At 41.6% G+C, this 15411-nt stretch overlaps 1 protein-coding gene across 5 annotated transcripts in view; it reads left to right on the top strand.

Annotated features, from left to right (window-relative positions):
- The window catches only part of DPP4 (dipeptidyl peptidase 4), an 82395-nt gene that overhangs the window by 10218 nt on the left and 56766 nt on the right, over positions 1-15411 (top strand). For 2 of the 5 annotated variants that reach the window (XM_047772741.1, XM_047772743.1), the window contains 3 exons: positions 13363-13458; positions 13879-13970; positions 15245-15325. In XM_047772741.1, the coding sequence (XP_047628697.1) occupies positions 13363-13458; positions 13879-13970; positions 15245-15325 (269 nt within the window). Of the gene's footprint in view, positions 1-9425; positions 10149-13359; positions 13459-13878; positions 13971-15244; positions 15326-15411 lie in introns of those variants that run through there. The other 3 variants (XM_047772740.1, XM_047772744.1, XM_047772745.1) reach the window with 2 other exon arrangements.

The raw sequence follows: 15411 nt of genomic DNA, 5'->3' as shown, positions 1-15411 counted from the left end.
CCTAACCCCTATGTCACTAAGTCCAGGGCTCGCTTTCCACTCTGAATCTCACATGTCCTATCAGTTCCCTCTTCTCCCATTCCCTCTACTAGTTTTCCTTCTTTGCCACCACAGCCTCCCTCCCTTTCTCCTTAAGAGTGCCGCCTCCTTCTACCTCTAGTAATGGGCTTTATGTACTAGATTTTAATATCCTTGAGCCTGGGCAAGTGCACAAGTCTTTTTAAAAGAAACATGGTTTACTTGCACAAAACTGATCAGTTTTGAAAGATCGTAAATGCCCTTGATATGGTTTTTGTGGGTGTGAAACAAATGGTGAGAATTTGAATTGGTCCCTCTTATTATAGTATTGAAATTAAGTCTACTTAATTTATCAAGTCATGTTCATGCCCTGATTTTATATACTTGTATATATCAATAAACATTGTGATACTTGAGGAAAAAAAAAAAAAAAGAGTGCTACCTCCTGTCTGACTTCCAACCTTGGACTCTAGCACTCCATCCTGGAACCTCTGCCTTCTTTCCACCAGGTGATCTCATCCATTCTCATGGCCTTCAACACCATCTATAACCAGACAACACCCTCATTTATATCTCCAGACCAGACCTCTTCCCTGAACTCGACCTGCAGTAAGCAGCTATTAAGTGGACATCTCCTTTTTGATGTCATATCTCCCAGGACCATTTCTCCTCTCAAACTTATTCCTCCCTTAATACCTCTTGTCTCAGCAAATAGCAATTCATTTTTTTTTTCATTTGCCAAGGCCAAAATTCATGCAGTCCTCCACTTCTCTCTCTTGTTCGCATTCAACAGCTAATTGGTCTGTAAATCCTATGACTTCCGCCTTCAGCATTTGGCCATATCTCACTACCTCCACTGCTACAAGCCTGAGATACCATCTCCTTTCACTTGAATTGTTGCAAAAGTCTGTTTCTCTTCTTACTCCCTTTTGCATATTCCCAACACAAAAGGTAGGATGACTTTGGTAGGCAGAATTCTAAACCTACTCTCCAAATTTCCTACCTGACCCCTGCGCTGATCTCTGCCTAATCTTTGAGATGGTAAATATAATGGATTTTAGCCTGGTGGTTAGAGGTGTTATATGGCACAATCAACATTAAGAAGGGAGACTGCCTGTGTGAACGGAAATTGGTACTTTCCATCTGCCTCTGTCTGGATTGAATCATGAGCTACTGGCAGCTGCTGACCCTCAACACCCCCTTTGAAAGGAGCTCAGGGTAGAGATCAGGAGTGAGGCACTCTGTGCTCTGGGAAAACTGGCAAAACAGGTTCAGATAGTTAGATATTTTCAGGAGAAGATTAATTAATTTATTTGTTTATTTTGTTATTTTGGGGCCACACCTGCAGCATATGGAGGTTCCCAGGCTAGGGGTTGAATCGGAGCTACAGCTGCCGGTCTATACCACAGCCACAGCAACATGGGATCCGAGCTGAGTCTGTAACCTATCTGCACCACAGCTCACAGCAATGCCAGATCCTTAAACCACTAAGCAAGGCCAGGGATCAAACCTTGCATCCTCATAGATCCTAGTCGGGTTCATTAACCATTGAGCCATGAAGGAAACTCTAATTTTCAGGAGACAATTTTATGACCCCAATTCTTGCATCTTCTCATATCTAGAAAAACACTAAAATCCTTCCTGATGAATCTGCTCCTCATAACTAGCAGTAACCTTAATAGGACTAGCAGCAAACTTCTGTAACATATGTGCTTGGTTGCATTTACCTCCCCCCTTCACCAAAATCACATATATGCTGACATTCCCCTCTGCCTCTTTGGAGTGGTATTTCAGAGCTGTCTGAAATGCTGCCTACTGGCTATCATCCTTATTTTGCCCCAGGTAAAATTTAACTCTCAACTTTAACTTTTTTTTTTTGTCTTTTTGCCATTTCTTTGCCACTTCGGCATGTGGACGTTCCCAGGCTAGGGGTCGAATCGAGCTGTAGCCACCAGCCTACACCAGAGCCATAGCAATACAGGATCTGAGCCTCGTCTGCGACCTATACCACAGCTCACGGCAACGCAGGATCCTTAACCCACTGAGCAAGGGCAAGGATCGAACCCGCAACCTCATGGTTCTTAGTCGGATTCATTAACCACTGCGCCACGACGGGAACTCCTCAACTTTAACTTCTAAATTGTGCATGTTTTTAAGTCTACACCTGTGTGGGCCTGATCTAATTGCACGAGCTGTTTAAAATCACAGTTTCTCTAGTGTTTAACCTCCTAACATAAGGCATTATTTATTTACTCTTTGAATCCCTGTCTCCCCCCATTAGAATGTAAGCTTCAGGACAGGGATTTTTCGTGTTTTATTTACCCATATCTCTGATGCCTGGAACATTGAGGAACACAGTGGGGGCTTTCCTAGGGCTGCTGTAACAAATTACCATATACCCACTGGCTTAAAACAACCACAATTTACTCTTTCACACTTCTGAAACCCAGAAGTCCAAAATCAAGGTATTGTCAGGGCTATGCTCCCTCTGAAGACTCCAGGGAAGAATCCTTCCTTGCCTCTTTCAGCTTCTGGTGATTCTTTGACTCGTATATGCGTGGCACCAATTTCTCCTTCGTGTCCACATTCCCTTCTTCCCTCCCTGTCTCCTCAGGGTCTGCTCCATTTTCCAAGTCAGCAAAAGCATGTCTTCACATGGGCTTCTTATAAGGACAGCAGTCATTGTATTTTGGGTCCACCCTACTCCATATGACCTTCCCTTAACTAATTACATCAGCAGAGACCCTGTTTCCAAATAAGGCCATGTTCCGAGGTTCCTGGTGGACATGAATCTTGGGGGGACACTATCCAACCCAGTACAGCCAGACAAATGTTTGGTGAATTAAATAAATTATCTTTGGGCTCACATAAAAACATATTCTTTGATAAGCATTATTTTATGTTACTTTAATTCTGATTAAAGTTCTTATATTCATATATATAGGGTCTTCCACTACTAGACCATGTGTAACTCTTCACATAGTGCAGTGCTAGCAGCTGTTTTGTAAAGATAAAATAAATTCATCCTTTCAGCTTATCATAGTCTAGTTAAGGCACGACTATACAGATTAAATCCTTAAGTAATTGATAAAGATAAGATTGCTTGATTCATTGGAGAAATATATGGAATATATAGTATAGAAAACAGGCATCAAAGAAGATAATGTGGTAGCAGTGTATGGTGTACATAGTAAGGGTTGTTCAAGAGGCACGAGGAAGGAAAATGAACAAATGACAGCCTCAGATGTAAATGGTTTATTTGAGAAGTTTGTGGATAAAAACAAGGAGAGAAGTAAGGAGATAGCTTCATGAGGCAATAGGGTCAGTACGTATTTTTTCATATAGTGCATGTATTTTGTATATAGTGCCTGGTGCATGCTTCCAGACAGGGCAGAAGAAGGCAGGGAAAAGTGAAGATACTGAAGAAGTGAAGATACTGCTTCTTCTTGTGAGTGCTGAGTGTCAAGGAAGGGGTTAAAGAGTGGTGGGAGGGACAGACAGAGGCCAGAAAGCAGAGTAATAAACCTAGTCCCTATGGTGGAGGCTTTTGCTCTAGAGGAGAAATCATTGAATCTTTTCACCAGATAACTTCATACACTTTTGAAAATGTTCGCTGCAAGGCCTGAGTTATTCAGGGTGTGTTATATTTAAAATCTAGGGGGTTCTCTTGTGGCACCGTAGGTTAAGGATTTGGCATTGTCACTATGGCAACTCAGGTTGCTGCTGTGGCACAGGTTTGATCCCTGGTCTGGGAACTTCCACATGCTGTGGATGAGGCCACAAAAAAATAAAAGTATAAGGAGTTCCCATTGTGGATCAGTAGAAACAAATCAGACTAGTATCCATGAGGTTGCAGGTTTGATCCCTGGCCTTGTTCAGTGGGTTAAGGATCCAGCATTGCCATGAGCTGTGGTGTAGGTTGCCAATGAGGCTCAGATCCCATGTTGCTGTGGCTGTGGCGTAGGCCAGTGGCTACAGCTCCAATTTGACCCCTAACCTGGGAATCTCCGTATGCTGCAGGTGCAGCCCCAAGAAGACAAAAAATAAAATAAAAATCTAGGAAACAAGAAAAAAACGGTCAGGGGCGGCGGGTGGGGGAGGAGAAAAGACACCTGTTATAAAGCTTACATAACTCCTTTTTATGAGAGTAGGGAAAAGATGATGAGAATTACAAGTTGTACCATGGAAGAGAGGAGGAGGGTGGGACAACTTTCTTTCCGGGAAGCCACAAAGTTGCCATCCTTACTGACACTCCAGAGAGAAAATTCTAAGGTTTTTAGAAAGAATAGGTGCCCCTTTGACTTTGGTACACTAGAAAAATTTATGTTCTAATGTAACATATCAACTGTCCCGGGTCCAAATGCTACTACCAAGCTCCCTGTTTAGATTATTTGCAAACATTGAATCCAAACACTTGCATAAAATCTGATCCAACTATGCTAACTCACAAAAACTGCCAGCAAGCATTTCCCATGTGCAGTCACCCTGCTGAAGACTCAGGCTGTTTAGAACCTTGGTTATAACCACAGGCTTCAGAGCCCTATGGCCTAGGGCTTACTCGTCATGGGACTGCAATCTGGTTACTCTCTGCATCTTCATTTCCTTACCTGTAAAATGGGGATGAAAAGAAGTTAATAAGTGTGTGATGCCTTAGCTGAGCAGACTGGAAGGTCTGGAAGGTCTCTGTAAGCATTTGTAATGCTTACTCTTTATATATATTTTAACTTTTTTTTTTTAAATTCTTTTAACCAGGAGGATAAGAATACTTGTCTCACACTCTTGAAAAGTTCTGCCAGGCGAAGTCTGGAAAGGCAATTTCTGTGGCAGTTTTGTTTTCCAGTGATCATTTTCCTGGTAAACAAACAGTTGTCACAGAGAGTAGCCTTGTTGATTATGCCTATAAGTCTTTCTGGAAAGTTCTTCAGTGGTTCAGTCAGAGTTTTCAGCTTCCCCAAATGCTGATGTTCTCTATTCAGTTTTCTTTCCAACATAAACGAATCGTTTTTAGCTTGCACTGTAACTTCCCATTGATGACCTCACTACAAGTACTATTGAGTATTTTTTCAAGAGAAACCAGCCCTTTGCTAAAATAGTTGCCTATTTTACAGACCTGTGGGTCATTTATTTATACAGTTAAGATGGTTCCGCCTTTCCACTGTTTCTCATCCCCTTAGATTACACTGGTTTAATGTCAGTTGACATAGTGGAACATAAAAGCTTTGTCAATATTAATTCTGGCCACTGTTATACAAGTCTAGTTTATTCCCAGAAGGGTCCTAATAAGGAGTGATGGAGGGACTATGATCAGAATAAAGAAATAGAGCAATTTCCACTTCAAAAAGGAGTAAAGCTGGAGTTCTTTGGTGGCTCAAAGGGTTAAGGATCCAGCGTTTTCACTGTTTTGTCTCTGGTTACTGCTTTGGCGTGGGTTTGATCCCTGATCTGGGAAGTTGCATATGCTGCAGGCACAGCGAAGAAAAAGAGAAAAAAAGAAATAAAGCTGTCCCAATGCCCTGTTTAGTGCCAGCTTCCTGTGTCTACTGAACTTCCTGTCTCTTCACTAGGGTGAAGGCAGAGTGAACTGGACAAGGTAAACTGGATTTAGTTCAGGCAGTCCCTTCGGCTTTGCATTTCTTCACCAGTAGCTATAAATATCTTCCTCTTGACCTAAATTTTGAGACATGAATATTCTGTCAGCTTTCACTTTTCTGTGGTATAGATTGGAGTCTTAGGTTGGTATTTGTATTATTTCAAGGTGATTAGAATTTCAGTCTCAGAATCTGCCTTTCAAACTGATCCTAGGAGCAGGTTTTTTTGTTTGTTTTTTTTTTTTTTGGTTTATTTATTTATTTATTGGCCGCCCCTCAGCACAGGGGTCAAATCTGAGCCCAGTTGCAACTTATGTTGCAGCTGCGGCAAAGCAGGATCCTTTAACCCTGTGCTGGACCAAGGATCAAACCTGTGTCCTGGTACTGCAGAGACATTACCCATCCCATTGCACTACAAAGGGAACTTCTGTTTTGTTTTTTTATGTATGTTATTTGCTATTCTGAAGAATGTCTAGATAGGGTCATTAAACCATAACTAGGGCTGGCAGCGTGTTTTTTGTAAATTAAGTTTTATTTGGCATACAACCACATCCTTTCATTTGCCTGTGGTCTGCAGCCATCTTCAGGTACAGTGGCAGACCTGAGGAGTTACAAAGCCTAAAATATTTCCTATCTGGCCCTCTAAGAAAAAGTTTGCCAGGAGTTCCCATTGTAGCTCAGCAGGTTACAAACCAGACTAGGATCCATAAGGATACAGGTTTGATCTCTGGCCTCATTCAGCGGGTTAAGGATCCAGCGTTGCTGTGGAGAGCTGTGGCGTAGATCACAGATGCGGCTCAGATCCCACATTGCTGTGGCTTTGATGTAGGCTGGCAGCTACAGCTCTGATTCAACCCCTAGCCCGGGAACTTTCATATGCAAAAGGTGTGGCCCTGAAAAGCAAAAAAGAAAAAAAAAGAAAATGTTTGCAAACCCAAGGTCTAGATATTGTATTCTTACAGCCTAGAAGAGATCTTATTTTACAGGTAAGATGTGTAAGTCCTCACAGACACGTGACAAATATAGAAATCACACTAGATGTTTCAGTAGAGAAATTTGATATAAAAGTTGGTTACACAAATTCAACAGCAAAAAAAAAAAGAAAGAATTCTGAAGGAACTGAGAGACAGGAACTGTAGGAAGGAGCCACCTCTAGGGCTTGGGACAAAAGAAGAGGGACCCGGAAGGTCTGGGCTCTAAGCTCTAAGGAGTTTCAGGTGCACAGCTGCTTCTGACGTGGCTGAGAGGCAGGATGCAGCAGGTTAAGGTGTAACAAGGGAAGTGGGAGCTGGGGCAGGTGCTCCTTCTGGGCACAGCCTGATAGGACCAGCAAGAAAAAGGGGCTCCCTCCTCCTTTCCTGCCACTCCTTCTCATGTTTCCCTAATGGCCAGACCTGAGGGGAAGCCTACTGATTATGGGATCTGAGAAATGCAGCTGTAGACTCCCTTCCCAGCATTACTGAGCAAAGAAAAGTGTATGTTTGAGCTAAAAGACAAAAGGTAAATGACAGTCACGGGTGTAGAGATGGCCTGGTGACAGCTACTGGCAGGCCGGAACCCCAGGTTCCTGTCCTGGCTCCATCTAGACCCAGCTGGCCAAGGGCACTACTCTCCTGCTGCTACAGTTGCTTAGAGGTCATAATGCTCATGTGCAGAGCTCCATCCCTGGGTGTGTGTTCTGTTTATGTTGCCTGACTCTTATCTTTTCACTTGACAAATATTTATGGAGTGCCTGCGATGCGCCAGGCACTGTTCTGGGCCGCGGTGATGTAATAGCAAACAGAACAAAACACCACAAAATCAGTGTCCTCATGGAGCTCAAGTTCAAACGAGGGAGGCAGGCAATAAACAAGACCCACAAGTTAAAAATATAGTGTGTTAGATGGTATCACTACTAAGGAAAAAAATGTAGAGCCAGGAAGGGCAATATAAAGAGAATATCTTAAATGGAGGGTTGCATATGTTAGTCCAGGGAAGGAAGGAGACATTTAAATAAAGACCTGAAGGAGATAGGGAGCAAGCCTTAGGCATATCCTAGGGGAAGAATATTCCAGACAGAGGCAGCAGTGGGGCCTGCGTGTCTGGGAAACAGGGGGGGAAGGCCAGAGCCGATAGAGTGGAGGGGGAAGAGAGGAAGAGGGGGAGGAGGAGGAAACAAGGCCAGAGTCATGCCAGGACAACCCCCCTATTAAGTTGTTTCCTTTTTATCCAAATTGTTGTTACTCTGGAAAATGTGCATTGTGCCATCTGGTTGGCCTTTCAGAGAACAGATCTTTGAAAATACAACAATTACATCCCTAACAAAAGTTTGGTCATCTGACACGCTGATATTAGGCTAAATGCTTAGAGTACACAGTCCCAGGTTCAAGGGCTTTGGCTCAATGGACATGCATTTATCAGAGGCACTTGGTGTCCTGGGGATGTTTCTTATTGAGAAGGTAAGTCTGGTGGAGGTGATTATATTCTAATGCCTCCTGGGTATGGCAATCAGAGAAATAGCACTCTTCATAAATTCTCTAATTCCACCAAGTCCAACATTTTTCCTCCATGCTATCAGCTGCCAACTCCCACTGTGGATGCTGTGGATGATATTAAACATGTCGAAGGAAGAAGTGATGCTCATTAGTACTTAGCAAACAATTAGATTGTGCTTATCCTAGGTGCTTTCTCAACGTGATGCTCTTAGGCTGTCTTATGAGGATCATTTAGGATATGAACACAGTGAAACTTAATTAGCTATTGTTTTATTGCAGTGAAATTCCTAATCTCAGCAGCTCTTCTAGGTGAGAGAGTCTTCTTTCATTTCTGTATCCTGATTGCCTAGCACATGCTTGGAATAAGACAACAATAAATAGTGTAACATATCTGGAGGGCTTCCTAAATTTTAAATCCTGAGCTAAGCGCATTGCATACATTATCTCATTTTATCACGGCAAATCCCTACGGGCAATCTATTATCATTTTATAGATTACAGAACTAAGGTTTTATAAGATTCAGTAATTTTCCCAAGGCTCCTGTGGGAGAATGAGGCCTGGGCTCAAACCCAGGTACTCTGATTTCAAAGCCACCAGGAACCCAACCCTTTATTGGTAGTTGTTGAATCCTTAGAGATGGGTGGCAGCCTGCATGTGCTGCTGGATAATAAAGGATGTGAGTAGCTTTCCGGTCAATTTCTTCTTTGGCCTTCTTGATTTTCCTTCCTATGCCTCAATGTCAAGGCTGTTATTTTGCTAGAACAAACTCTAGAGTAACACTCATTTCCTTAGCATCAATATCAAATGTTAACTGATTACCATATGGAACACAAGAACTCTATAACCAGATATCTTTTCCCCATGTTTTATAACTTTTGAGTCTATAAGCTATAAAGAGCACATTTCTTTTTAGTTGCATTTCATTAGTCACTTATTTACCAAAACAGTTTATCTTACTGAAGTAGAAGTCTTTTATTTTATAATTTCATAGAGGTGAAAAAGATTTATTATTAATGAATATAAAAATATTCAAAATAGCCTGTCATCATAAAACAATCTGTGATCAGAGCAAGAATATTCTGTGGAACTCTTACTTGGATCTTACCATTCCAGAATTACTTTTCTTCAGAAATGATTTTGATCCTACAATAAAGATTCAAGATACCATGTATTTTGATGACAAATTATTATTAGGTTGAACCATCTTTAAAATAGCTATTTTGCCACTTTTGACTGATTTAAAAAATGGCATTTTCATATGGTTCAACCTAACAGTTGCTCTCACCAAAGAAGTAAAGTATAAATTTGTGAAACTTTTTTTTCTTTCTTTTTAAATTCAAGGAGGTGTGAATCTAGGAGTTCCTGTAGAAGCTGATGGGTAACTTGATTAACTGCTCTGCTTGGCTAGCTTGATGCTTTGAACTGATAAGTCAAATAAACAACTGTCCCAGGCCCACCAGGAAAACCACACAGCAGCCAAAGACCTTCATCTGTCAATGAGCAGTGCCCTGTCAGTGAACAAGCAGACAGGGATCTGAGATATGAGCATGTCCTCTAACATTTGACAGAATAGGTTGTCACTTGGCAGCAAACTCTGAACTTGCTAAAGGTCAAAACCTAGACTTGGTACTCACATCTCACAGAACTTGCTTATCTAGATGTTTCGAGAAATTGTCTTCCAACGAGCACCACTTATCAAATGGCAAGGCCAAAAACAAGGGACATTTGTTGCTCTGCTTGCTTCAGTTTCTCAGTGGTGTTCAGGGACTGGGTAACCAGGATAGGAAACTCGGCTTGTAAGGTCCTTGAAAACAGCTGAGTGAGGCTGTCTCGAGCCCAGGGCAGCCTGGGTCACAGCAAGAGGGTGGCATCCGTGTGAATGTCTGAATGTCAGCAATGGATCAAAATCACTTGAGCTCATTCTGAGCAGGAGGGAGCCTACATCTGGCAGAGATGGCGGCTTCAGAAGGGCTGGGGACTGATGAGCGGATGAGCCCAGCAAAGACTGAGGGGAGGCGGCAGGAGAAATAAGTGTCCAGTGAGGAAGAGCAGCGCCCTGGGCAGCAGGTGATATCACAGGGGATTGTATTGTGTTATTTTATTATTTACCGGGCAAGTGTGTTGTCCTGTAAAACCTGGGCAAATACTCCCACGTGTGATAGCACTCAGGTGAGACAGTACCATATCTGACCTGTGTTGTAGGTACTCAGTTCATCATTCTCTTCTTACAAAACCAAGAGCTATGGCAGACTTAGTATAGATATGTATGTTTTAGTTCGTGTAGACTGCTGTTATAAAAAAACCAGAGACTGGGTGGCTTAAACAACAGATATTTATTTCTCACAGTTCTGGAGGCAGGGAAGTCCAAGGTCAATATGCCAGAAGAACCAGTGTTTGCTGTCTGGGGAAGACCCATTTTCTCTGTCCTCATGTGGCAGAAGGAGCAAGAGAGTTTTCTGGGGTCAATTTTTAAAGGGTACTAACCCTATTCATGAGGGCTTGCACCCTTATGACCTAATAACCTCCCAAAGGGTCCCTCTCTTAATACCATTACATGGAGGTTAGGATTTCAACTTTTGAATTGGGTGTGGGGGAGCATTCATTCAATGTGCAGTGTACCTGTGTGTGTGCACACGTGTGTGTGTAAGTTGTTCTATCTCCGTAAATCTACCTAAACATCTACATCGGCAGATAATGTTAGGATTGTAAATGTCTATAACCATTTATACCTTGAATTGTACCAATTGTGGGATTTTTTGGTAACTATTTAATTTTTTTATTTTTATTTTTTGCATGTTTAGGACAGCACCTGTGGCATATGGAGGTTCCCGGGCTAGGGGTCAAATCAGAGCTGTAGCTGCCAGCCTATATGCCACAGCCACAGCAACGTGAGATCCGAGCCATGTCTACGACCTATACCACAGCTCATGGCAACACCGGATCCTTAACCCACTGAGCAAGGCCAGGGATCAAACCTGCGTCCTCATGGATGCTAGTTAGATTCATTTCCACTGAGCCATGAGAGGAACTCCTTATGACCATTTTAAACTAATAACTCTTGATAGCAGGGTACCCTTCCTCAACAATAATTCTCACTTTATAACTATTTGATATATAGTTATAAAATGGATAGGATGATTGGATGAATACAAACATTTGAGAGTGTTTAGTGAACAAATCCAGATTTGTAGTTTTGTAGTACAATACGAGTTTCAAACAATATTTTCTGTGACATAAGGCTTAACTTCTTGTTTAGATGTTAAGGTCAAGGACTGGTTTTACCCACTTGCTATGTTTCTGCTAACAAACACAAACATCTTACTAACTTTCATGGGATAAATGCAGGACTGAATTGAAAAAAAAATAGTTTAAAAAATCTCTTACTTAATTAACAAACTTGGCTTAAATCAATAAAATATGTGAATTGTAGCAATTTTATCCACTGAAACTAAAGTTTTTATAGGCAGAAACAAGACTATGTTATCATATCAAATCACAAGAAATAAAATCTTAACATTTTTTAAAAGAGCATTTCCAGTAAGGGAACTACCTTTCCACAGGCTGTAAAAAATTAACAAGAGAAGATGCTGCTGGCTTTGAAATCCCCATAAAGAACTGCAGTTATAGGAATGTTATGACAGTGGCTGATTTTGAGTGTATGTTTACATGTATGTGGAAAATGTAGAGTCTGGAAAAAGACCTTAGGCTGTTTGTAATCAGCAGAGGCTCTGGGATTGAGGAAGAGGAATCACATTGGCTTGACTGTGCTTATAAGATAATACCCTACGCCAATCAACAAAGTGTCTCTCCTATAGCACACAGCTATGCCAGATGCTAAGGTTGATGAAAAACAAAGCCAACCCCTCCACCTCCACCCCCACTGCCAAATCAACAAACAAAAACCCAAGGCACTGTCTTCAAAGAATACATGGCCTAGCTGAGCATATCACACAGGTAGGCATGGAAAAGTTGTTCTCAACAAGACGTATTAAATGACAGGAACCCAATGAGTAGTGTGGAGGCAAAAAGTCAGAGGTTGACTTTACAGGAAGAGTCAACAGGGTTGACTGGATGTGGGTAGTGGTCAAAAAGAGGGAGATATCAAAATGATTTTCAGACTTTGAATCTGGGTCTTCAGGAACAGTACAAAACCACACAAATTTCCTATGGAAATCTAATTTTGGAAGGAAGACAATTATTTTGGACAAAGTATATATGGGATTAGAGTGGGGGAAGTCTGCCGAGAAGCCTCAACACAGCGCTGGAAATGTGGGTGTGGTAGCTAAGGTAATGAGCGTAGATTTTGGCATTTATTTAAAAGGAAAGGATGCCTGAAGCCCAGAAAGTCACGTTCTCTGGATTCTCTGGAAGGAAGAATGTAGAGAAAGAAGAGCAAAAAGCTGAAGACTAACATCAAAGTAGGAGATGGAAAAATAACAGGCAGAGAGGAGGAGCGAGTCATCACAGAATTCAAGGGAAGAGTTTTATGTAAACTTAAACAAGTTCAAGGAAGAGTGATGATAGAAACAAAGATCTCTGAACTAGGTGGTCAGCATATCTTAAAGGTCTGCCAAGCAAGAGAGCTTAGAAGTGGACCTCAGGACCTCAAAAAAGGATATTCTAGCCTCCTACCATCCACTTCATGGCTGCCTTGACTGGGAGGGTGCCTACTCAAGTTGAGATATACTGTAATCCTCAATAAAATATCAGCGTTTTTTTTTTGGCTGTGCCCAAGCCATGTGGAAGTTCCTTGTACCAAGGACCAAACCTGCATCACAAGCAGTGACCCAAGCCACTGCAGTGCCATGGCAGATCCGTAACCCACTGCACCATAAGGGAGCTCCTACTTCCCAGATTTTCAAGACTTAGTATGAAAAGAAAGAATGTGAAAGATCTCATTAATAGTATTTAAATATTGACACATTGAAATAATATTTTTGATATATTGGCTACAGAAAATATGCTATTAAAATTAATTTCACCCCCCAAAAATTCAAGCTACTAGTCAACACTGTATTTTCCATGGATATTGCTGATCTAGACCTTCGTAATGAGGCTCACGAATGTAGCATTATGAAACGCACATGTTCACATCCACTTTAACAGCAAATGCGTATTTAGCCGTCTACTCAGACCAAAATCTCTCAAAATGTGTTCTGCAAGTGTATTTCTGTATTTTGTGACCAGTGTACACAATAGAGATCCTTTTTTAAAAAAATTTTTTTCGAAACTTAGGCTACCCCATCTTACTGAACATTTGGCTCTTTTTTCCAACCAGCAGATGATGCTGCAGCTGATAGTCGCAGAACCTACATGCTAACTGATTATTTAAAAAGTACTTTTAGAGTGAAGTTCTATACCTTGCAATGGATTTCAGGTAAGGAGTTTTTGTGGGGGAGGGGCTGATTTTTATCCTTATTTTCGTTCTAGTTAGGTTGTGGGGCACTTTTATGGCGTTGGGAAGATATTCTTGATTTTATTTTACACCATATGGGAGAGTACTTTTCTTCTACTTAAGGGTGCAAAGGGAGATGAGACAGAAAGAAACCTTAGCATTTCTTTGATATGTACTATAAAACATGAAATGAATTGAGCCCTTTACAATAATGATGGGAAAATGAAGGCGTACTAGTGTAATATTCATCAGTTAATGTTTTTCCAACTTAGAAAAGCCTTTTTCATACTGGTGTGAATTTAAATCTTAAATTTTTATTGCCTGATTTTTTTTTTTTTTTTTAGCTTATGAAGATGTTTAATAGCAACTTGAAATATTGATCTGGCCGTTTTCTCTCTTTAGATCATGAATATCTCTACAAACAAGAAAATAATATCTTGCTATTCAATGCTGAATATGGAAACAGCTCCATTTTCTTGGAGAACAGTACATTTGTATGTTTAATCACATAATTAATTCATGCTTTAAGGGAATTCTGGGGATTTTTTTTTCATAACCTTTCAAATCGTGAGTACTATCGTTTCTCATTCTGTTGGACTGTCTCAGCAGCATATGGCACAGTGGATCTTTCTCTTCTTGGAATGCTCCCTGCCTTGGCTACTTTCTAGTCTCCTTTGGCGATTCCTCCTCCTCTGCCTACATTTGCAGTGTAAGTGCCCTTCAGGGCCCTGTCTTCACTGCTGGCCTCCCTCCTCCCTCTCTGCACGCTTTCCTTCAGGGAAGTCCACACATTCCCACTGCATCAGGGTTCTTCTTCTTGGCCTGGCTTCTCAAATACATGCTTTTAACACTCACCTCCTCTCACAATCCACACCTGTTTTTCCAATAGCTTGCTGGCTCCTGCCCATGGGTAGCCTGCAAGCATTTGAAACTCAGTATCCAGAGCTCAAGTACTTATTTCCCCATCCTTCTCCTAGCATGTGGAAAGCAACCTGGTCCTCTTCCTGCGCATCCCGGCTTGGTATATTATGCTCTCCTCCAAGTCACTTCAGCTAGAAACTCCAGATTCCTCTGTCACCCGCCCCCCCTGCCCTATATTTACTTACTCAACGCACCCTGTCAGTTCTCCCTTGCCATGTCAAGTGTCTCTCCGATTTCCCTTTCTGCTGTACAGCCCTGGTTCAAAGCCTGGCTTAGTCTTGGGACAGTGAGTATGCTAACTTGTGTCCCTTCTCTATTCTGTAAATCAGACCTCAGCCCAGGTCAGCCGCTGCATCACCAGAGCCTCTTTATAGAAGACAGATAAGATTCTGGCACATCCACATGCAGAAAGTATTTCATAGCTCCATGTCTTACATTGAGGTCTTGGCTGTTTTTTCTAATTTTATGTCTCCTCTTGGCCTGACACACCCTATACTGTATTCAGGTTACACCTAACCTTTAGGCAGCCCCTAAACATGCATGCCCTTTCCACATCTGGATTTTTCCTTCTTGCTGTTTCCCCTCCTGAGAAAGTTCTCTCTGTTCCTGATCCCCACCCTCACAGCCGTCTTTCCTTGGTTAGAATCACTCCTTCTCTCCCTGATTCTCTGACCCTGACCATCACCCACCTCAGGTCATTTGTGTGGGGGAATGTACCCCCTCTTCTAGACTGAACCACCCAAGGTACAAGCCACATGTCTAGACCTGCGCCCTCTACATAGTAAGTGCTCAATAACAGCAGTAAGATGGAATTGTTCAATTACTTTTTTTTCTACCTGATTGACAGGATGAATTTGGATATTCTACAAATGATTACTCAGTATCTCCTGATAGACAATTTATTCTCTTCGAATACAACTATGTGAAGGTAAAAGAAATTTTTTTTTTTTTACTGTGACATTTAAAGAATCCTATGAGTATGTTATTTTATAATGGATTCAGGTCACTGAATAT

The sequence above is a fragment of the Phacochoerus africanus genome, chromosome 3, assembly GCF_016906955.1.
Source record: "Phacochoerus africanus isolate WHEZ1 chromosome 3, ROS_Pafr_v1, whole genome shotgun sequence".
In the NCBI taxonomy this organism is placed as follows: Eukaryota; Metazoa; Chordata; class Mammalia; order Artiodactyla; family Suidae; genus Phacochoerus; species Phacochoerus africanus.
Note: the sequence above shows the minus strand (reverse complement) of the source record. Positions and strands in the feature narration are given on the sequence as shown.